Source organism: Sinohyriopsis cumingii, chromosome 18 (genome assembly GCF_028554795.1).
Source record: "Sinohyriopsis cumingii isolate HCF-2022 chromosome 18, ASM2855479v2, whole genome shotgun sequence".
In the NCBI taxonomy this organism is placed as follows: domain Eukaryota; kingdom Metazoa; phylum Mollusca; class Bivalvia; order Unionida; family Unionidae; genus Sinohyriopsis; species Sinohyriopsis cumingii.
Window position 1 is genome coordinate 19,244,445 of NC_142978.1, and position 25,288 is coordinate 19,269,732.

General features: G+C 35.5%; 1 protein-coding gene across 1 annotated transcript in view; it reads left to right on the forward strand.

Moving 5' to 3' along the window:
* Window positions 1-4,155: 4,155 nt before the first annotated feature.
* The window catches only part of LOC149776175 (uncharacterized), a 44,939-nt gene continuing 23,806 nt past the window's right edge, over window positions 4,156-25,288 (forward strand). The window contains exon 1 of the mRNA XM_089942484.1: window positions 4,156-4,749. Within this exon, the coding sequence (XP_089798610.1) occupies window positions 4,546-4,749 (204 nt within the window). The 5' untranslated portion in view covers window positions 4,156-4,545. The remainder of the gene's footprint in view (window positions 4,750-25,288) is intronic.

Genomic DNA, 25,288 nt, shown 5'->3' on the forward strand with positions numbered 1-25,288 from the left:
TGTTATTTCGACTATATTCCAAGTGCAATTACATCCTCCTTACTGTACTTAAAATGAAATAAACATAAAATTCAATAGCATCTTTTTGATAATTGCAAGTGAAACACTTCATATTTTCCCACATAATGATTTCAAATAGTCAATGACAGAACAAACACACTTGCATATGTAAACACGCTTCTCCCGCGCTGCTTCAATCCGATGTATTTCATGTACCATTTGCACAGATGAATCCAGTCCAAAATCACAAACTTTCGTCGAATCGAAACAAAATACCAAAATTTATTCATTCCTGATCAAATCGAAAAGTTGTAGCAATGCGCATTCATTCACAATATGTCTGCAAATTTCAATTTTAACTAGACACGCCATTTTCTTTCGAAAGTTATGTCGAGCGTGCGACTAAGTTCAAATTTATCTGGGCGGAGTTATGTGTGCATTAATAATGATGTTGTTGTGTAATAATAAATTTGCGCTTGTGCATTTAGTTTGGGATACGGCATACATTCATTGTTTCTTGTAGTGTATTTTGTATATATAATTAAGTCTTAGGTAGAATACAAAAAAAGAGTATATAATAAAAAGGTTACTGCATTTGTATGAGAAAATATGAACTCGTTTTGTCGGATGGATATACTACACTCCCAAGGTCGTGCAGTATTCAATCCAAAAAACTCGTTCATATTTTCTCATACACATGCAGTAACCTATAATTATCATTCCATATATTCCATATAAATGATAAAACTGATTCCAGAAGTTTAGTATCAACTGCCTCCAGATAATTTCTAACGGTAATGTAGTGATAATCATTTGATCGTTTGCAAGAAGAGTCTGAGTAAGGTACCTGACGGTTTCGTAATCCGGGCAACTTCAAATACCAAACTTCAGATGAGTCATGACTGTTGTAGTCAGGCTTAGGTCTTTGATCGTAAAGACTTTGTTGAGTTTTGTTTTATTCTTGTCTGTAATGATTTTGTCCTGAGCGTTTCTTGTGTGTGATACGCCTACGATTGTTCTGCCTATAAGAAGTAATTTGTCGTGACCGTTCCAATTGTGGCGATAACTGGCTGCTATGACGTCGCTTGATTGTTTCTGCGCGCGAAAGATATAATGCATGATATGCATGTTTCGGAGTCGAATTGAAAAACATGCATTTCTCACGTGCACTCTGTCTCTGTTTCTCTTGTTCCAAATATGAACGAATTTTAATTATGAATATATTCTACATCTAATTCTTAATAGATCTCACAGTAGTCCATAATAAGGACTAATATTTAGTTCCTCGTGGAACGAGACCAAGGACTATCACACCGTTACGTAAATCGACGCAATGATTGCCATCAAATGTGAGGAGTGTATTAAGATCCATGTTTTGATTGTTATTATTCCCTCCGTCAGGTATGATTATTGTGTCTCACCTAATGTATATACTCGCTTATGAGATGAGTCCATCTGCAAGCTGCACATACCCAAATATGCCGATGAGCCCGCAGATCTGGTCCTATGCAACTTGTTAAGAGTAATCAGTAGAACAAACAATATAGACCCGTAACTGAAGGCACATTATTTTACGGCAGATCAGGATCTTTGCTTGCAATTTAACTCGACCTATAAGCGACCATATACGGTATATCCAATGTTTTCAAGATCGTGTTTCACATAAAAATGTATTGCTCGAGGGAGAGTGCGTGCATATACATCATGTTGTAAGCCAGAAAGTTGTATATGGTTCTGAACGGAACTACTAATAATAAGCTTTTGTTTTGAGTGTGGTAGTTTATGATCCTGATTGTGATGTTAAAGTCCAATGTCACGCACCACGTTGTTCTTATGAGCTGACAGAGTAATGGTGGGTAGTACTTCAAGCGACGAGAGCGTTCATTAGTGATTAGTGATTGGTTTCATTCTTTATAAGTTTGTTGGCTATTTACTGTTTTGTTTGAAATGTTTACAATTTGTTCTCAAGATTTGTTTTGATTTCTGTATTTGAAGAATAAATTGTATTATTATCCGTTGAGAAATTTTTTTTTCCTAGTGAAATACGCATGCTCCATCCATTTTCTGATGATAAATATTGTCCTTGAGTAATTTCTAAGGCAGCACTTTGGAATAGTATTTTAGACGCAGGAGAGTTGCACGATTTCTTATTTTATTGAATTTATTGATAAATCTCTCAGGTGAAAGCATCGCAGGATGAAATTTGTTCTTAACTTTTAATCTCTACGCAATCGTCATGGAACGAAATCTTTCATATTTCCTAAACTGATTTAGCAAATAATATGTAAAATTGAAAATTTGTCTCGTTTATCATTTCATCCCATAAATAAACAATACTGGAAACATTAAATTTTAATAAATGATAAAAATGAATCAATACTATAACTAAAAACCCTTCGTAGCTTTTGTCTGTACGGAACAAGTCCAAAAATATATATTGTGGTATGGTAGTCGCTACTCATTTTGACCTGTAATTGCAGGAGCTCAGTGGTTAACACTTAGGATTCATAATCAAACTGGTGAGGGTTCGAGTCCTACCATCGATCAGCCTGGCTTGTGATCAGTTGTTTGCCCCCAGGCAATTTAATCCAACGGTGTTGGCACCCTATAAAATAGTCGTGTTGCAGTGCAGTAAAACACCAATCCAAACGAAACTTGTATGACATACTTTGGCAATATTTTGCCAGTTGAAAAGTTGCAAATATGCAATATGTATATGCCTTTTTTTAAAATAAAACGATTGACATTGACATGACTCTGCCTCTTTGTGTATACTCCTCTTCCGTAACAGTGTTTTCGCAGGCCCAAGGCACATTGCCTACAATGCCCGTTGGATAACACGGCCCTGTATATATGTCAGAGAATATCAAGCTGTGCAATATTTTAAGATAAATTTGAACTGGACATCTACATTTTTAAATTATAATTTTCTTTCAGCAAATGAAAAAATGCTTAAGCTGAGAAAGGTTATCAATAAGCAATTTATGTCATGCGTTTCAAAATCTTAATTAGATATTTACATTTATTCTGCTGATCAACACATACCTTCACCACTTCCCACCCAACTTCAAAATGGTACAAACGTGAGAAAAATGATGCAAAAAAGGTATTTTTTTCTTAAATAACATCACTACAAAGTTCAATATATAAATAATTATGTTGATAATTTAGACGCGGATTTTTTCATGACGTGAGCAGTCTAAACGGATTCCTAAATTTATTATGGAATGCAGGAAACGAGTCGAATAAAAGACACGTATATACGTATGTTTCGCATATAAAAAACTGATAGTTGATTATAAAAGTCGGGAAGAAGCCAATGTGGTATAATAAAATAAAACGCCCTAGGATTCTCTACCAGTATCCTTTCCGTCACTAACTCCAACGATATGCTTGATATTGCATTCAAGCACACCGTCTGAATAATATATAGAAACAATACGTCCTATTTAAAAAAAAAGATAAAAACTTCACAAATGTGCAATGGCCTTCTGAATATCTATGTGTTCTCAGAGTTACTTTTCCAAATCGAAAACCCCTTGTCGCATGTTATAGCTACCATTGGCTCATATATATATATATATATATATATATATATATATATATATATATATATATATATATATATATATATATAGGAAGAGAGATATACAGACAGAGACATACAGATTGACATATATCCACACACATCTGCTGACATATTGTGAAATCAGTTTAATATTTCCTATGCCTATCTTCGTAATTATTGGAGAATTTTGAGATCGTATATTTTATACCCGATTGTGTGTAATAAAAGTTATCTCGATGGAAGCATGTCTTTGTACAATTGGAAGCATGTCTTTGTACAGTTCCTTTACTGCTTCGAATATTGCATATTAAAGACAATATTAGAGACGATTGGTCAAATGAAGCAAAAACGGCGAGAAGGAAGTGGCCATCCTGAAACGATATAAACAGTTATCTTGTTTTGATGAACAGAACATCATCAGACGAGGAATTGTACGTATTAGACCTTGTTGTACTGTACGTCATTTTTCGACAAGTATACCCGAGGGCTCGTGTGGTAGTGATTTAGTATTACGTTTATTACGACGTGTGCATGCATTACGCAGTTTTGACGTATCAGAGTGAATTAATATTCCGTATATTTTATACTAAAAAGTTCATTAATCACTGACTTTGTTATGTCTCCATAACTTCACATGCAAGGCAACATTGGCTAATAAATTCCCAGGCGATCTAATTCTTATAGCGCCCAACGGCAGTATGCTTTCTTCACTCAGACCGGTAACTACCTAGCCAGTATTGTTCTACAGCAAAGATCCATTCCTCAGAAGCAGTGTTTTCTTCTTACTGACATATTGATCGCAACACGTCAAACAGAGTACGAAGAAATGAAAACTGCGGGTTGTGTTCATTTTTAGTTGGCTGATAGCTTCATAGGATCTTTTGTCAGCTGATAGTGCGCGCGCTCTCTGTTGCTGTGACGTCACTTTGGAATTGATCCAGAACTAATCTATTTGAAAAGAGTGAACATGGACAAACATGCTTCAGATTCTAAAAACCCGACTAAAGGCGAAAATGCCTTCAAATTCGACTCGTGCTTCACATGCAAGCAAGCCATCAAGCACTTTTGCCGTGCCTGGAATGTACTTGTTTCATAAATACAACGAATTCAAACGGCAACAGCAAGAACAGCATAGGAGAAAAGTCACAGAAAAGGAGCTGGAGCATTTGAACCAGAAAATAGTAAGTTCTACCTAGTCTACGCTATATACACCTTTTTAATAATATTTAATATGAAAAATTAGATTTGTAATCTAAACCGCATTTTAACCTAGTAATTAATTCGCTCTGTATTTGTGGCTTATATTGATTTGTCTGAACGCCCGGAGTTAGGTCCTTGCTGGTAATAATACGTTTGGAATAATTTGTGTTATCGTTGGGTTTACTGGGAAACTAGCCTAAGTGTATTTTATTGAACTGATCTTTTAAATCATTCATTGCTAACGTAGTTAAAGTACATTATTTACAGATATAACGCGACAGATACAATCACGTGTACATGTATATGTCAGATAATATGTAAATAGAAATATATACCTACAAGATCGAGAAAACTTAGCATCGGGACTACAGTGTAATTTGATTTCGAATCCACGTGGATCATATTAATGCTGAAAACATGTATCGGTGGAAATCATATTGTATTATATCATCTATGTATGTATGAATGTATGTACAATGCTGCCGCGCATTTCTGTGCTTCTAAGGTTTCCGTATCCAATATTGAAGCAAAACACTCACCGAATTCACCCGAATGACGAAAATAATGCAATGCTTACCATTTAAAAAGAGGCAGTTGTTACCAGAATATTCTGTTCAAAATAATATTAATTTTGGACACACGGGATACCAATCCCGTGTTTTCATGACTTGAGATATGTCGGTCAATTCTGCTCACAGCTTTGAAAAGATGTAATGTTTATCCATTTGGGCTACAGAAATGAAATATATTTCTTTGGACTGTTTCTGTCAGAACTTCAGTCGAGTAATTAGGTCAGGTTTAAAGCTAGTTTTACAAAATTCAACGTAATAATGCTAATAAATGGCATAATATATATTGCGCAAACTAATCCGATCTTAAAAAATAATAGTAAAGTTCAACATCATATAAAATGCTATTATGTGGAAGAGAAACAACATTCAGTAAGATGTAACGTGTTTACAAAGTCTTGTTTATGGGGGAAAAATTATTTAAGAATTCAGATACAGATTATACGCCAGGAAATTTCGTGAGAATCCCGTTCTAGCTGACATGTTGGCTCGCGGACTATTTCTACGTGTGGGACAACGTCTTGCAATATTGGAAACTTGGATTAAGATGTAGAATTTATTAAAGCATATATTTTCATCTTTTATTTAATGTATTTATTTGTATGATTTTAACAGATACATAATAAATGGGATTTTCTGGGTTACAGGTTTTAAAAGATGATGGAGCTGGTCTTCATGGTGACATTTAGAAATCACATTTTCATATGCATTTCGAGTTTAAATGTGGGGTATTTTGTACACGTGATAAATATCCCTTTTCTTAATTAAAGTACGATCGCTCTGTCTTGATAAAAATAGATTTTTGACAAAAAAATAACAAGTGATCCAATGTTTACAGAAATGGCGTATGGTTGCGCAGAATTACCCAACGCGCAGAATCGGCCGACATGGTGGTATTTTAATTGTTAGCAATTTACGTACCGACTTTTGTTTGATAATTTGTTTCAAGCAATTATACGTGTTCAGATAAGATTACAAACTATTGAAAAATATGCGTTAAAAATAAGGCGATGACTGGTCGAATATTTTCAGATGTATATCGATGAACATGCAACCGTGGCTTTGTTTAGGAGTATTTCGTCTCAAATCTGGCAGCAGGATAGTGTATTGCATTGACAATGGTATTATTCTACCATCGCAACCGTCTTTTTACAATTATAATTGCTAAGAAAACTCACGTTTGGTTGAAAAGTTCTAATAACAAATATATTTTGTTTTCATGCTTTGGTTTATAAATTTATCAAAAAATATGTTTAGTAGTTTTTGTTAAGATTAATTGAACCAATCAATTATGCTCGGATACCAAGCTAAAACGAGCGTTGTAACGTGAACCTTTATCTTCAAATAGTACGAAATCGTATTGAGAAATGTCATATATAATGATAATTCATCCTGTCAAATGAAGATAAAACAGAATTCAGTTTTTAGAAGTGGAACATTCATCACAAATATTCCTTTAAATGATTTTATTAATTACGGAACAGATATCGCCATTTAAAATAAACTTGTCTGACAACGGTCGCGTTTTACTGAATAACCTTTTAACATATACTTGTTTTAAAAGAGGAGTGGTGTGAGACGAAGGATGTTTAAAAGTCAAATACATCTATATTTACAGCTGTAATTTATTACATGTATTACTGATTTTAAAGCTCTCATAGACGATTCTAACTGAATTAATATCTTTGGGGATAACAATTTTATACATTACGTATTGGTTACTGTATTTGTATGGGAAAATACGAACGAGTTTGTCGGATAGAAATGCTGCGCGACCGTTGGAGTGCAATATATCCATCCGACAAAACAAGTTCATATTTTACTATACCTATGCAGTAACCTTTTTATTATATGCTCATTTTCTTATTCTACCTAAGGCTTAATTATATACACAGAATAGACTACAAGAAACAAAGCGACTAAATGCATGCCGTATTCTAAACTAAATACACAAGCACATATTCATCATTACACAAGAACAGCATTATTAATGCGCACATATTCAGCCCAGATAAATTTGAATCTAGTCGCGCGCTAGACATATCTTTTGAAATAAAATGGCGTTTTGGTCTAATTAAAATTGAAATTTTTAGTCATATTGTGAATGAATGCTCATTGCAACAACTTTTCCATTCGATCTGGAATGAGTAGATTTTGGTATTGTTGTCGATTCTACGAAATTTCGTGATTATGGACTGAATTTATCTGTGCCAATTCTACATGAAATACATCGGATTGAAGCAGCGAGGGAGAAGCTTGTTGACATCTGCAATTGTGTTTCTGTTCTGTCATGAATGATTGAGATCATAATGTAAGAAAAATATGAAATCAATTACAATTATCAAAAAGATGTTATGGAATTTAATGTTTATTTCATTTTGAGACCAGTAAGGAGGATATAATTGCACTTGGAATATAGTCGAAATTACTGTAAAATTTCGAAATGTGTAATCAAGCTTGAGAACCCATGACATGGCTCATGTAAATCGGATTTGCAGAATTAACAAAGTATTTTTTGAGGGAATTCAGGACGTAAAACTACAAATATATTGTTGTCATTCTTATTACCAGATAAAGAAGACAGTTTATGCCTTGTGACTTGCATGTTATTTTTAGGTACCCAGCAATTTTATGAAATCTGGCGCCTATCGCCAGCCTAAATCCGAAATATTGTATCAAAATAGCTAACATGGAATGTAGCAGAGCAGCTAGTATGTGGCAGTCCACAAAACATCAGCTTTAGTTCATTCAGAAACAAATTTAATCAAACATAACGTAAACCACCTACTACATGAGTGTACATGATTTGTTTACAAATCAAAAGTGCTGGCGTCTGCGTCTATTGTTTGTTTACAAAAGAAAGTGGCTCCTTTATGAGTGCAGTATGAAGTTGAGTGAGATTTCAGTATCGTAAAATACTGAACGAATCTGACAATGCAAAGGTAATGGAGAAAAAATGAGCATATAATAATATGTGTATATGTATGTATGTCTGGACTGGCAGAATGACACAAACTCCATACCCCGAAAAGACCACTTCAAATTCTATCAAGCCGAGGCTCAGAGAGAAATCCGCAAGATGCATGACCATTGGTGGGAAAAGAAAGCTGATGAAGTGCAAAGATTTCTACAATGCCGTCAAGTCAATCTTCAGCTCTTCCAAGTCTGGCTTTGCCCCTTGCTTGCTGCAGATTGCAGTACACTAATAAAGGACAAGGCTGGTATTCAGGACAAATTGAAAAAACACTTTAGTCAACTCCTAACCCTGTCAGCCAATCTGTTCTTGACCAAATACCGCAACAGCCAGCGCACAACCAACTGGATGTTCCTCCAGCGATAGAGGAGTTGAGAATGGCCATTAAACAAATTAACTGTGGCAGGACACATGGAAAGGATGGAATCCCAGCGGAGGCTCTCAGTGAACAGACTCTGGAGGCATTTCACGATCTGCTAATCAGCATCTGGACGGACGACCTCCGCGACGCATCAATTATGACCCTCTATAAGAATAACGGCATAAGTGCGGACTACAGTAACTACAAAGGCATCTCCTTGCTCTCCATATCTAGCAAAAGACTTGCTCGCATTACTCTGAACATGCTTACTGCGGCAGTGTCAGAAGATAACCTCCCCGAGTCTCAGGGTGGTTTTCGCCCAGAACTCAGCACCGTTGACATGATCTTCGCAGTGAGACAAGCCCAAGAGAAGTGCCTTGAGCAAAACATGAATCTGTATCCCGTCTTCGTGGACCTGAAAAAGGTTTTCGACACAGACAACGGAGATGCACTGTGGGTAGTACTCAAGAAGTTTTGCTGTCCTCATAAGTTTATCAACCTCATCTGTCTCTTCCACGATGACATGACTAGGGAGATTCTCTCAGATGGTGTACCATCTAAGAATTTCCCCATATCCAACGATGTCACCCAGGGCTGTGTATTCGTTCCGGTACTATCCAACCCCTTATTCACACAGATACTGCTCCATGCCATATGTGACCTTGACCTTGGTATCTACATTAGATGTCACCTGGATGGATCAGTGTTTTATATCCGTCGTCTAGCTGAAAAACCAAGACGCAAGAAGGACTCATCACTGAAGCTCTCTTTGCAGATGAATGTGCCCTCATGGCCTATAAAGAGACTCACCTACAGGTAATCGTGGACAGGTTCTCGGTAGCCTCCAGCCTATTTGGACTCACAATTAGCCTATGAAAGACAGAAGTTCTATTCCAGCCCGCCACAAACCACTGTCAATTTACAACCCTGCATCACCACTGGCAACACGAAGCAGAAGAATGTGGACTGTTCCAAATACCTTGGCAGCACAATATCCAATGATGCCTCTTTGGACAAAGAGATCACTGCGAGGAGGATCTAAAAAGCCAGTCAAGCACTCAGACGACTCCGAATCAAGGTCTTGCAAAAAAAAGGACATACGCCTGTCAACTAAGATGAAAGTGTACAGTGCAGTTGTCCTCAAGTCGCTCTTGTATGGCTGTGAAACGTGGACTGTCTGCTGAAGGCATATCAGTCAGTTGGAACAATTCCACCAGCGCTCCCTGAGATCCATCATGCGGATCAAGTGGCAGGACTGAATCACCAACCAGGAAATCATTGATAAAGTCAAGACAGCAAACATCGAAGCCGAACAAATCTAGGCCCAGCTTCGTTGGACTGGCCATGTCATCCGCATGGATCAAAACAGATTCCTAAAGCAGCTGTTGTTTGGCGAGCTAGCCCAGGGCAACCGAAACCATGGCCACCCTCGCAAGAGGTACAAAGACGCACATCAAATGGACAGACATTCAACCCCGCCAGCTTGAGTTCGCCGCCTCAGAAAGAAGTCACTGGTGAGCCCTGACCAGAAACGTATGTTCCACCTTCGAGGTTGACCGCCACCAGCGTGTTGCTGCAGCTCGTGAGAAACGTCACAGAGCTGTATCCCAGCCACGCCCAGCCAACTGTGTCCCATGCCCCGTGCAACCGCCTGTGTGCATCGGAATTGTAACTCCGGAGCCATATGCGCTTCCACCGTTGATGAGATCACAAGACTTGTCTTCCTCGGCTCGAGAGACTACCAAGAGATATGTATGTATGTATGTATGTATGTATGTATGTATGTATGTATGTATGTATGTATGTATGTATGTATGTATGTATATGTATGTATGTATGTATGTATGTATGCATGTATGTATGTATGTAATGTATGTATGTATCTATTGTATGTATGTATCTATGTATGCATGTGTTTGTGTATGTGCAATAAAATAATATCGCTCATACCAACATAAATCTATTCAAGAGCTGTATATTTATGCACATACACCATCCACATACATAGTAATAAATACATATATACACTCATACAGTACATATGTTTATACATACAAATACATTTACATAAACATATACATGAATTCATGCATATTTGACATCCACGTTAAATATATATATATATATATATATATATATATATATATATATATATATATATATATATATATATATATATATATATAACTTGCATGTAATGAACGGTTTCTTTTTAGGTTGTTTCAATGAAAAACCGATAATCTGGCAATATCATTTATATTGCTTACTGATACATTTTGCTAGCTAAATAAATTTGTTATCGTTAGGATTCCATATAACAAACCGACCACAAATTTGTAAATAATCGCTTTGTTCTTAATAATCTCATTGTACAACTTCATCTGGCATTTTATTGTTTGCATGTTATTATTTATAGTCGATGGGTTGCAACTCCCTAAGGCATTTCTATATAGCAATTCTCGTTAAACGCTAACTCGCCTGAAATTGCATTTCGTTTTAACAGTAAATACATTTTTCCTATAACAATTGCCCTACACTTTTCTCCATTGTGTTCAATGAATGGTAGTCAATATTTCTCACTAAATACAAGAAGGCACGTACATTATTAACATTGATATGGAATATGAATTATACGTTATGATATGAAGATTACATCAGTATAAATGTAAAGAATTTAAGTCGGGATGATACCTAAACCTTGTCTTTAAGATGTTTGTAACACTAATCCATAATAGTGCTTCGACTAATAACGAACCAAGAGAGTGCCAGAAATTGATTGAAAGCTTTTAAAGCATTCTCATCATCTAAAGTAGAAATATTTAGGAAAACATCTTAAGTTACATTTTGTCCTTTCTTTTCCCCTGTAAATTCTTAGTACATTAATTTCATTGTTTTTCTCAAAGATTATTATATCGCGACAAAATCCCCAAGGGTAAAAATCTCATTCGTTATCAGCTTTATATGACTTGCAGTGTCTCTCTTCGTTTTTTTTTTTTTTTGAAAGTCTTATGTTATTACGGGATAGGACGGTTAACTTTGACTCTTGCCCATTTCATGGTAATCTGCAACATGTGCCCCTAATGCGTGGTACGAAAATTTTCCTTTCCGTTTCTGACGTTGTAAGCATGACAGGCATTTCTGTTTAACTAACTGCTCTCAATTAATCGCGATCCTCAGCTTTCCGAGATAAAAACAATGTGTATGAATTCTCAAAGGAGTTTTTCTGAGAATTGCAATGTCACTTAATAAATAAATAAGTAGGGGATGAATAATATGCAGGTCGAATTCCAAAGTTGAGGTAAATAATCAGAATAAATGTCTATATATTAAGCATATATTAATCATACCAATATCTCCAAGATCGATATATTAAGGAAAACAATTATTCCAGAGAGTTTTTTCATAACAAAATAATATCAAAGTCGTCAGTTTTTCTGTTGCTAAAATATAAGAATTTGAAATGGAATCATCATTGGGTTTTTTTTCCCCTCACTTTTATTGGTGTAAAAATGTACTTGGGAATCCTGTCTTACACGCGTTAAGTTTTGTTTACCAGGAATTGTGTGTAGTTATGATGTGATTTGGATTTTTAACGTAGCTTTAACAATTTTTGAGTCATATCGCTACGATGTCTGCAATGTGGCAGTTTATAGTGATGTCTAACACTGGGGCATCATGCCGCAGACATGTAGCATGATGACCCAGACACATTATCATGAGACCAGGCCGACCAGTCCTAACACTAACCTCTTAATGCTGAGCGCCAAGCGAGGCAGCTGTTAGTACCATTTTTGTAAGTGTTTGGTATGACTAGGCCGGGGATCGAACCCACGACCTCTCGCATCCGAGGCTGACGCTCTAACCACTAGGCCACCGGAGAAGTTTCTGTGTAGAGCAGGTGAATATACAGTGGGGAATGTTGTGGGCATAATATCACTAGAATGATATGACAAACGTCATTGGGGGCACATAAGAGCACGTTGGTTATACAGTGTGGACAGCCTTTTTTATAGAAACAAAAACATGGTAGTAAGATGGACTTACCTTTACTGACGTTATAGTTTCCGTCTTCAATATTGGCAAATAGATAATCTGGTATTCGGCTAAACGTAGAGTACAATTTGACGATCTTGTGGGTTTTACGATATAGATTGACTGTATGAAGGACATAAATAGATTTAATACAACACCTTGCTATTCAGTGTATGAAATAAATGTTTTGGAATCAACAATAGCAGTGTAAAATGAACTCTTTCATCAACGAACAGATTTGGAAAGCTAGCAAGAACATACGTTACTGCAACAGAGTTCTGAAAATGCACGATTAGTGTGCGTATAAACTGACATGTGTGTGTGTGTGTGTGTGTGTGTGTGTGTGTGTGTTTATGGTTCTTTAACCTTTTACTAAGCATCATTTATTATGTTTGAATAGTTAAGATATATAGTTATGTGGAACTGCATGTTTACACATACATACATACACATACATACATACATACATACATACATACATACATACGTGCACACATTCATGCATACATTCATGCAAACATACATACATGCAAACGTACATACATACATACATACATACATACATACATACATACACATCGTTTGCGGGAAGGTCGAAACCCAGAAAAGAAGAAACTAGGATTATTTTTACATCCGGATGACTATTTTATAATTTCACTGTTGGGCATATTCCGACATTATTTAAAATCACAACTCAGCCCTTCTCTGGAGGAATTTCGCCAATATCGATTAGCCAACTATCAAAACCCTATTGTATGTAACCTCTCCGTCCGATCGTCTGATTTTATATTATTTCCGATTGAATTTAGCAGATTCTGTCAAGAGAACAAATTAAGACGAGCTTAATAATCACCTCCTTCGTGTTATATCCTCGATGAAGTATCAAATTGGATAGCCAAGTAGGGGCCTATGTCAATAATTGCTGTCTATGCCAACTGTTGACATACATACATACAGACATACATACATATGCATACATACATACATACATACATACATACATACATACATACATACATACAATACATACATACATACATACATACATACATACATACATACATACATACATATGCATACATACATACATACATACATACATACATACATACATACATACATGCATAGTCTGGAGCCCAGAGTGGCAAAGTGGTCTAAAGCGCTCTCCGTTATGGATCACTGCCATCTGACCTCTGTCTGCGCCGGTTCGAGTCTCGGATTCAGCCAATGTGGGTATGTGAGAAAGCTTGCCAGTAGCTTCTCGTGGGTGGTTGGTTCTTTCCGGGTTTTTCCCGGGTTCTTCCTCCACCATTAATACTGGCCGCCATGCATAGCATATCGTGTGCTGAAAAATGGCGTTAAACCCCACAACAACAACAACATAGTCTCTTACCTTTGGTACACTTTCAATAACAGAGCATTGACGGTGCGAGAGTCAATAGGTTTAATTGGTGGACTATCGTATACATGGCCCAAAAGCTATCTCATTCTTCATTGAAAGATAACAGTATTTTAAGCACATAATTAACACAAGTGGCTTTGGGACCATGCACGAACATTAGAACAGACACAGTGTAGGTCAGTAGCTTGAACACATAAAAAGGATGATTTTCACGACTGTCACGATTCATCGTATTAATTAGTGCATAGGTTTTCGCAATTTAGGGTTCAGAAGAAAACCACAATGGCTAAATGGCATATTCTGAGGATGCTTATTTATCTCGATTTAAAAGATGCGTGCAAATTGTGCATGTCTGTTAAACCATTTCAGTCGTGAACAAACCGTTGGAACTTACAGTTATAACAGTGCATATGCCCCCTTTATGTATTGGTGCCACGTTATAATCATGAGTTAGTCCCAGTTCGTGCATTCGTGGATTCCCAGCACGTTGAAAAGGAAGAAGCCTCTTCATTAAAATTGAATAATGATTAAGACATGAGTACCTTTTGGTTACACAGTTTGAATAGTGACAAGCTGGGGAACGAACTTGTGTTAATGCGTGCAGAGGACACGGACTGCAGAATATATTAAGAAATAATTTGGCACCTCTTTGTAGCTTAGCGCCCTAGGCGACGTATATTTTTTGGTTAAGACGGTGACCGTACTTAAAAGCCACTAACGAATGATATAACTAAAGAACACTTTAAATTTCAATATCGATGACAAGTTCTGAAAGAATACCAGTGTAGTAACAACAACATCAGTGATGTTGGTAGCGATGATGAAAACTAAGAAAAGAAAAGGAATATAATGACGATTAAATCATTGAAGATAATTATTAAACTAAACTAATATTTTATATATTTTAATAAATCTTCCCATGAATTGTATTCCGTAAGAATGTAAATTCTTCTCTTTGTATTTATTATTATATTACATCATGTAAATACAAAGAATGGGTGCGACGCGATCCTCAGCTTTCCGAGATAAAAACAATATGCTATTAATTTTGATATGATCATATCATCGTTACTGGATAGCCTTTTCCTTCTATGCAATCATATTTACAACGCATGAATCATTTATGTTTGTAAGAGCTCTTTGTATAGCGGGAAGAGATAGAACATTTTAAAATACAATTCATTACTAATGAACGAGTACAACGCAGGATACAAACTTGGACGAATGATCATTAGCCATGGGATAATGAGTTCTTCACGATGTACCATCTGGGACTTCTAGCTAATCTGATTAGTCACTCCAGAAAACACTCAGTTTCTCGCTTATTTAAAGCCACAGTGGTTGGCGTGCTGGACTCGCGACCGGAAAGATGCGGCCTTTAATCGTACCATCACGTTTACCTCGGTATTAAAGAAGCTGTTTTTGTTGTTGTACCGTCACAAGCGTTTTCAAACGGCATACAAACGTAAACCTTTTAAATTACAGCAAATACACCTCTCACATCTCACGGAAAATCACATATACACCACACAAAATGAAGACAAATATAAACAGGTGATATTTTCAAGCCACATTCTCTATGGTGCAAATATTATATTTAAAGATATACTATATAGTAAATATAATAATAAATTTGACTATTACTTGTATTGAACATTTTTACTAATGTGATAAGATGATTTGGCGTTTACAAACTTCCATCTACATTAATAAAATTATTTTGTTTGGTCCACATAGTGATGGCAAGATAAGACGTTTTTTTCTATGCCTCGATGTTTATAAATTAGTTAACCTGTGAAAGCTGTAGCAATTTACGTGTGTATTGAAAGAGAAAGAATGAATCTATAATGATTTCATACGTCTATTTCAAGCTAGTTACTCTCTATGTTAAATGAAAATTTTAGCTGATATCTATCTTCGTATCCTTTAATAACATCAATCACAGGCATTGCATGCAAATTTTATTCACTTTCCACTACTTCTTGTATCATGGTGGCGCATTCTACACGTTACAACAATTACTTTCCGAGATTGGGAAAATACAGTTTGGCCAAATTATGAAATCTACACCGCCCCCCCATATATATATATATATATATATATATATATATATATATATATATATATATATATATATATATATATATATATATATATAATTTAAAAAGGATAAAAACTTACATATGACAATTAAATGAATTGACAAAGAAAGTTCTTTTCGACACATCTAAAAACAATTACACTGGTAAAATCAACATTTAACTTTATACATAACATAATTTGCAATCAATCGGGTTGGATAATTTATGTAACTCGAAATTGTTTAACAGTTTGTAAAAACATAAAATGTTGACAATTCCTGTATTATGTTTCTAAAATTGAACTAAAAATTACATAAGATGTTTTTCTTTCCGGTAGCATTCGTGTATATTCATGTACATATGAAGAGTTTCAAACATATCAAGGCAGAAAGATGCTCATGCAATCGGAACACCCTCTAACCTTTCCGCGATAGCTTGAAAGACACATTGGAAATAATGCATGAACTTATTCAAGAACTTTTAAATGCGAAACGTTTGAAAATAATTCCGTTACGGTATCACTATGCTTTGGTTCCATTCTGCCTAGTGTGCTTTAGCTTAGTTCTCCTCCATTTTCTTGAGATTTTCCCATTCCTTTCGCTGTATCAATCCATCGAAGTATTAAAAACCTTTTTCTAAAAAAGTCCACATGCTAATTTCACAATGGATACTAAGGAATATGCGTCGTCTCGATCTAGCCACCCTGAATCTGTATCGTGAATTTGTAAACAAATATGAAATGCTACTTGAGAAAGAAAAAAAACTACACTCCTTTACAGACTGTTGACCTAAAGCGGGTACGTTTTGGCCTTCATCCAATGCGTTAAGCATTGACATCATTGAGATCATTACATCAAAATGACCACAGTAAGATAGATAACTAAATTTATTTTGCATCATTCTTCCTGGCATCGAATTTTAGTTGTGTTAACTATAAATCCGAATTAGCATATTTTGCTTTCGTTATTAAATTTAATTTTCATTTGTCAACGATGACAGCGCCGTCCAGCGCCCCAATATTTGGGCGCCTACGGCTGGTTCAAGTTTTCGTTTTCCTTTCTTTTTATTTTCTTCTATTTTGTGAGACGGTTTTCCCATCGTAATGCGACGAAAGCTAATGCGTGGCGTACGACCTTGGCTAGAATTTAATGCCCAAACTGTATCCGGCAGCTATCAGTCTGGAAAATAATAGTATAAACTGTACCTCCATGCGGATTACATCAAGCGAATATATTCGGAATCCATCCCTTGATGAGTTGTTGCCGGGCAGTTTACATCAAGTAGATAAATAACATCGATTTTAGTTATAGGAATACACATAAGTTTGATGGCTTTGATGATCCGCCTCCAGCGAAATGCGTCACATATTTTTCGAAACAAACATCCGACTGTGTTCTGATCGTGATTTTGCCGCCTGAACCGATTGTACTGCATGAGCAGAAGTTGTTCCGAATATAACTGTTAATAGTGGCGAATTCAAACTTCACAAGTTCAGATGTTGCTTTTTGTTTGGTTTTCTTTTCGTTTCTTGGTGGGTGGGTTGTTTTCTGGAATTCTTATCGTATTGATTTTTTGTTTGCTTGTTTGTTTGTTAAACAGGTTAGTTCTCTTTAGGCATTATGGGATTGCGAACTACAAGCAAGACAACCTCAAAAATTGACGAGCTATGCAACGTGCAAATATACGCACATCCGAAAATAAAGATTTGACAACGGAAGTGTTCCAATAAGCATAAACAATTTTACGCTTCGCAAAAACATATATTAGCACACGTGTTTGAAAGAATTGTGCTTAGTTTTGACTTGCTTCTATGCTTAGTTTAAAGTTGCTTCCACGAGATTATTAGATTGACTTCATTTGGTCATGATAACTAACGAAGTAATGGGCCCATGTGTTTCGAACTAATTTGTTGCTCTTAAGACACAGACGTGACCTCAGAGTTGGTCGGCGTAGGGATACTATCCCAGATTGGATAGCAAATCGCCAGATGGCATAGTCGCTAATTTAGCGACTATGGCGCAGAGAGTCGCGAATTACGCCTGATGGAACCTGCGCCATAGTAAAGAACTTACTCGGCTTAACAGTAAAGGCTGACCATTTTCGGATGTGTTAGTAAATGGATAAAATGGACAAAATACTTCTTTACCTTACGAAGTGAGGGACACAAACAAATGTTTAGAAACAGGCTAAAACATTGAATTTAAGCATAAGGAAACATGCTCGTAATTGAAGGAGGAAAGACTAATTAGTGAGGGTTGAGGAGTAACACATACTAGTAACTAAAATATATATCTCTATGGAATCTGAATGAGGCAAGTTGTTAATCTATTTTCTACAAGGATTAGTTGTCAAAATATACGGATCCACTGGGTCACATATACCAGCAAAATTTGGAAAACACCCGGATCTGTTTTCCTTAAGTCACCGTTACTTTCAGTACTCCCTTACTTGTATTCGTCAGTTTTAAGAAACAAATGCTTGCTGCTGTGTTATTTCTGGCTCGGTGAACTTTAAATATTTTTTCATTTTCCTAAAAGCTGATGTCGTTTAAAAACAATTGCAGAACAATTTTTATAGAATGGATTTAAAAGTTTAAGCATACAAAGTCATGTAAAGGGCAAAACTATACTGACTCCCGGGTAGAATCAACTCCAGATAGTCATATTGCACGATATTGACTCCTGAGAAGAATCCACTCCAGATAGTCACGTTGCACGATATTGACTCCTGGGAAGAATTCACTCCAAGTAGTCATGCTGCAGAGATGGTGTTGACACAAACAAAACGTTTTAGGTGTTTTACCACTTTTGGCCACTTGGAAGTATTTGTTAATAGTAACTTTGTTAGATACTGTTGTATGGACAATATCTGGAAGCATCTCAAATGAGAGAGCCTCAACCTTAAACCAAAAACAATGACACGGGTATCACTTATGATCGAGATAGTTTTACTGGATAGATAAGATACGTTTACGTGAATGCTCGTATCTTTATTTTGTCATGATATTTATCAGCTATGAACTATCCTGTTTCAATTTTGGTTTCATATTCACAACACTGATTCAGCCAAAAGATTATTAATACATCCTATTGTATTCACAACACTGATTGAACACATAGACTATTAATACATCCTATTGTTTTCACAACAGTGATTGAGCCAATAGACTGTCAATGAATCCCATTGTATTCACAACAGAGATTGAGCCAATAGACTGTCAGTTAATCCCATTGTATTCACAACACTGATTGAGCCAAAAGACTGTCAATGCATCCTATTGTATTCACAACACTGATTGAGCCAATAGACTATCAATGCATCCCATTGTATTCACAACACTGATTGAGCCAATAGACTGTCAATACATCCCGTTGTATTCACAAAACTGATTGAGCCAATAGACTGGCAATGAATCCCATTGTATTTACAACAATGATTGAGCCAATAGACTGTCAATACATCCCATTGCATTCACAACAGCGATTGAGCCAATAGACTGTCAATGCATCCCATTGTATTCACAACAGTGTCTGAGCCAATAGACTATTAATATTTCCTATTGTATTCATAACACTGATCCAATAGACTGCTAATACTTCCCATTGTATTAAAAAACCTGAGCCAGTCCACTGTTAATGCGTCTATTATATGCACACAGATTGAGTCAATAGACTGGTAATACATTCTACTGTATTCACAACACTAAGCCAGTCGACTGGTAATGCAATTTTTTCTGTTATTTTTCATGGAACTCTACTGAAAAGGTAAAGAATGTTTGATTATGATAAAAGACCACATTAAATTTTAAAACTTAAAAATTGATAAGCCAATCGACTGTTAATGCATTTTGTTGTATTTACGACACAGGTTGAGTCAATAGATAGTAATGCACCCTATTGTAGTCCGTAAGAAAGCAATTCAAATTTTATTTCTGTGATTTGTCATGGAACCCTGCTGAAAAGGTGAAGAATTTCATATTATAATAAAAGACCGCATTAAATTTAAAAACTTAAAAAATTAAAATGTTTATTGAATTCATCTTCTCTGCCTTTGTGTAGGGCGACAAAAGCAAACAGTGAACAAGCATGATATTAATAATAATAATAATAATAATAATAATAATAATAATAATGATATTATTATTATTATTATTATTATTATTATTATTATTATTATTAACTGGTGTGATAGAAAAGTTCCAGAAAGATCAATGACACTATAAATTCCAGTAAATTCATTGAAATTCAAATGCAGCTATTTCCAGAGGCAGAGAACTCTATGCTCTTTGTGATATGTTGTGTCCAGTAAAAGTTAGGTCAGTATGTTCACAGGGAGGAATTGCGGGATAGTAAATGACATATCAATGAACATTGATGTTTGCTAAAATCTAATGATTCTATAGGACAAAGTTCATATTTTCTTCATCAACATAACTTTGTCTATGGCATCCCTATTTTTCTCGCACAGTAAATGTTCCTGTCTGTGATGCAGTGAGAAATCCAATTACTTTCCGCGGAGAGCTCACATTGAAATAAAACATACACTGCATGTATTCCAAATGATCTACAACACGGGCCAGATGGAGATGAGCACGCAACGGGAAGAAGAGGATCATTATTTGAAAATATATTTAACTAATCACTGATTTTACCATATGGCTTCACTGTTTGACTTTGATACATGAGAAAAGTATATGCTCGCCTTACACATCGATATCAATAATCAATTAGGATTTAACTGATTGCAATGGCCGCCAAAAGTGACCTGGTTCAGAGCTTGCAGATTCGATTTCTTTGAACAGGTTCGCATACAATGGCTGCTAGATCATAAATGAATGGGCAAGCTATGATGACGTCATAGGAAGAAAGATAACGTTATTCCTATTTGTATGCAATCTACTGACAAAATAAAATAAAATAAAGAGAAATGAAACGTTCAGGAAACACCTTAGTAAACACGGGACCCGGTTTGGATCATTTTGACTGGGACCCCTGAATTTACGAGCGGGGACCCATGTAAGCACTGCAATTGGAAATAAACTTTTAACCAAATTTTACATGATATTGAACTTAATTTTCTTCCATGTCTTTAAAATTACTTTCCATTGATATATTTTTCAAAATTACCAACGCGCGTGGCCCCTGTAAACGCGGGGTCCGCTTAGGCCAAATTGGTCGAATCGGCCTAAGGATGGACCATATGTTTGAAAACTGGTCCCTCTAGTATCGTTATCGCAGCTTGTAATTACTTAGATGTTGACTAATAACCATGAAGTTCTATAGGATACGATTCACTGAGAAAGACAGACAGACAGACAGACAGACAGAGACAAATAGAGAGAGAGAGAGAGATACAGACAGAGAGAGCTACACTGGTCAGCTCAATCTTTAGATTTATTTTACTTTTTTCAGTTACAGTCTAACTGTCTGCTGTATTCGCAAACATACTGACGTATGGAGTCTGTGAAGTCAGTGTTTGACCAATTTTCTACTGTTTTGGTCCTCTTAGTATTAAGGGTCGGACAATTATTTTCCTGTAAAGATAATTCCACAATTTGAAAACTTTTTTTTAACAGTCGTTCAGGTGGCCTAATTGGTTAGAGTGACCGTATCGGATGCGGGAAGTTTTGAGTTTGCAATCTGACAGAGTCATACCAAAGACTTATAAAAATGGTACTGACAACTGCATCGCTCTGCGCTCAGTATTAGGAGGTTAGTGTTAGGACTGGTCGGCCTCGTGTCAGGAAACTGTGACTGGGTAGGACATGATGCTATATGTCTGCGGCATGAAGTCCCAGTGCTAGATATGACTATATGAATGCCACACTGCAGACATAGTAGCGGTATGACTGAAAACTTGTTAAAGCTACATTAAAAATCCAAAATCACACACACACATACAAACACCCACTTTTGTAATAGTTGCTTATAATTTTCATCCGAGATAATTATTAGCTTGTCAAATGTCAATTTTCTTTCAACTTTGATCAAATTTCCAAGACCTTTTTGTGGGTAGAATACAGAGTTTTCGATAAAACATTGCCTAAATATTAGTGCACGTGATTGTACACTGCACAGACTGTTACGACTCTGTGGTTTCAAACTCAGTAACAGAAAAATCGAAACCAGCTGTTTATGTAAAATCCATCAATTAATTTAAATCCATAGAACACAAAGCGAAATTTTTAAGGGAACATAAGTTATTGTGAATTAAATCCCAAATAGTCCGAACAGTGATATCACAAGTCCAAAAGTATAGTGTTCGTAATGAATTTCAGTATTGAATGTGCTGATGTGTCAGTAGTCTTGGATGAGTTGATGTGCCAACAGTTTTGATATATCAAGATATATAATCCAGAATGTCTTTGAATGATTTTACAATAATCTTTATTGTTTTAGTCTAAAAGTATGAAACACTTTGTGATTCCAATGAATAATTTAAATAAATAAATCCTCTAAAATTATAAATGAACACATCTCAAAGACTGATTCCACTGGACAAATGTTAAAATAGGAATAAATAATTCTGTTGATCACAACTTTAATATAAAAGACCACGACACAATAGAAAGACCAGGATGTGGGTCGTTTTACCATCAAATGCTTAAACAAGGTCATGTCTGTTTACTTAAATATTAAAAGATAACCTGACAAACATAAGGTAGACCATAGTTTTCTTCGATGGGAAAACCAATCTACTGAAATAAAGTCCAGATAAACATGTTTACAAATATTATCATAAATTATTAAATACAATCATGGACAAACGTAGCTATCTAGTAATTTACTTACATATGACCCCACAATCTTATATCATGGAAAAAGGTTAAAAACTCAATATATCTATACATAACAAGACATACACATTCTGCTTGCCATTATTTATTGGGCTTTCCCTAAACATACACTTTAAAATAATTTATCTTTCTACCCTAAAAATTACTATTGATCACTAGCTTTCAGTAACGCCTCTCTTTGCACCTTGAAAAACGTAATGCACGAAAATGCCAGTATAATTTGTAGCTTGCTTCTTTCTTATTTTAACGATGCTTCAAGAAACATTAGTACCAACTGACATTTTTAAAAGCCGCACTCAGGTCTTGGAAATATTGTCTTGACTTATGAAACACTGCGATGAACAAGTCGGAAAGTACGTGATCACCCCTTTTAGTCGTGATTTTGGTGGTTTTCGCACTTGTTCATCGATCACTGTTGACGTTGTGAAATCATTGCAGATATTTGAGAATTGAAGAGCATGATATTTCGGTAAATTTAGATAGTTTGTTACCACTAAAATCTTTCTCGGATAAATATTGTCTGCTCCTGACCGTTTGGTAGTTCCTTACCTTCAGGTTACATACCTTGTTAAGATCACCAGGGGAGATTTACAATAGAACTGGCTACAAGTGTACATTTTCAGACTATAATAAATATGTTCATTACTGCATACAGATAAAACCATCTGTATGCAAATGAGACTATGTATGTATGTATGTATGTATGTATGTATGTATGTTTGTATGTATGTATGCATGCATGCATATATATATATATATATATATATATATATATATATATATATATATATATATATATATATATATATATATATATACTGCTGTCGGGCATTTCTGCGCACCTAAGGTTTTCGTTTCCAGTATTGAAGCAAAACGTATACCTAATTCGAGCGATTGACAAAAATAAAATACAGCAATGCTTCCCATTTGAAAAGATGCAATTGTCACCAGAATATTCTGTTCAAAATAATATTAATTTTGGACACAGGGGATAACCCCCCCCCCCCCGTTTTCTTGACTCGCGATATGTCGGCCTATTATGCACATAGCTATGAAAAGATGTAATGTTTATCCATCTTGCTATAGAAATGAAATATATTACTTTGGACTGTTTCTGTCAGCAGTTCAGTGGAGTAATTAGATCAGGTTTATAGCGTGTTTTACAAAATTCAACGTAAAAATGACAATAAATGGCAAGAGATATTAAGCAAACTAAACCGATCTTGTAAAAAGTTAGTAAAGTTCAACATTTTATGAAATATAAGCTATTACATGGAAGAGAAGTATCAATCAATAGGATGTAATGTGTTTACAACGTCTTGTTGATGGGGAAAAATTACTACAGAATTTAGAAACAAACTATACGCCGGGTAGTTTGTTGAGAAGTAGACACGTTGGGTAGCAGACGATTTTGTACGTGTGGGACAACTTCTTGCAAAATTGGAAACTTGGATTAAAATAGTTTTGTTTTAAGGTACACATTTCCATCTTTTATACAATGTATTTATTTGTATGATTGTAAAAGATGCATAGTAAATCGAATTTTCTGGGTTACCGCTTCAAGAAGGTCATGGATTGGGTCTTCACGTTGCCATTTAGAAATTACATTTTATATGCATTTCGAGTCTAAATTTGGGGTATTTTTGTACACTTTATGAATATCACTTTTCTTAATTAATGTATGATTCTTCTTTCTGGATACAAAATGGATTTTTGACTCAAACTAGCACGTGATCAAATGTTTACAGAAATGACGTATCGTTGCGCAGAATTACCCGACGCGCAGACATATATGACTCGATTATAATTGCAAGTCTTTACATATACTACAATACTTGAATAACAGGTTATAAAATTTGATGTGCTCCCAGACAAATTTTAGCGCAATTTTTTTACTTTTTTATTATTTATATACAAACGTGTCCATGTATCTACACAAAATGTATTTCCCAGAACGTATCATGCGTATAACCAGGCAACAAATCACATACTCCTTGTGTTCACTTCTAATGTTTGTTCAAACTGTCGTGTTGTTTGCGTCAGTCTTTGAAAAAACAAAACAATTAAAATGAATAATAACTATGCGTATAACCGGTTTCATTCCACAGCATGGAATCGATTAATTTAAAGGCCGTTTGAGGAGCACCTAACACATTAATACAACCTTAGAGGACAATACAACATAAACACAGGAAGGAAGAAACAAATAAAACAACGACAGTTTTCTCCAGATTCAAGTGTGAGTTAAGAATATATCTATTCGTAAAACTTGATGCTTTATCCTTGCCATCTGTGTATTTTGTAC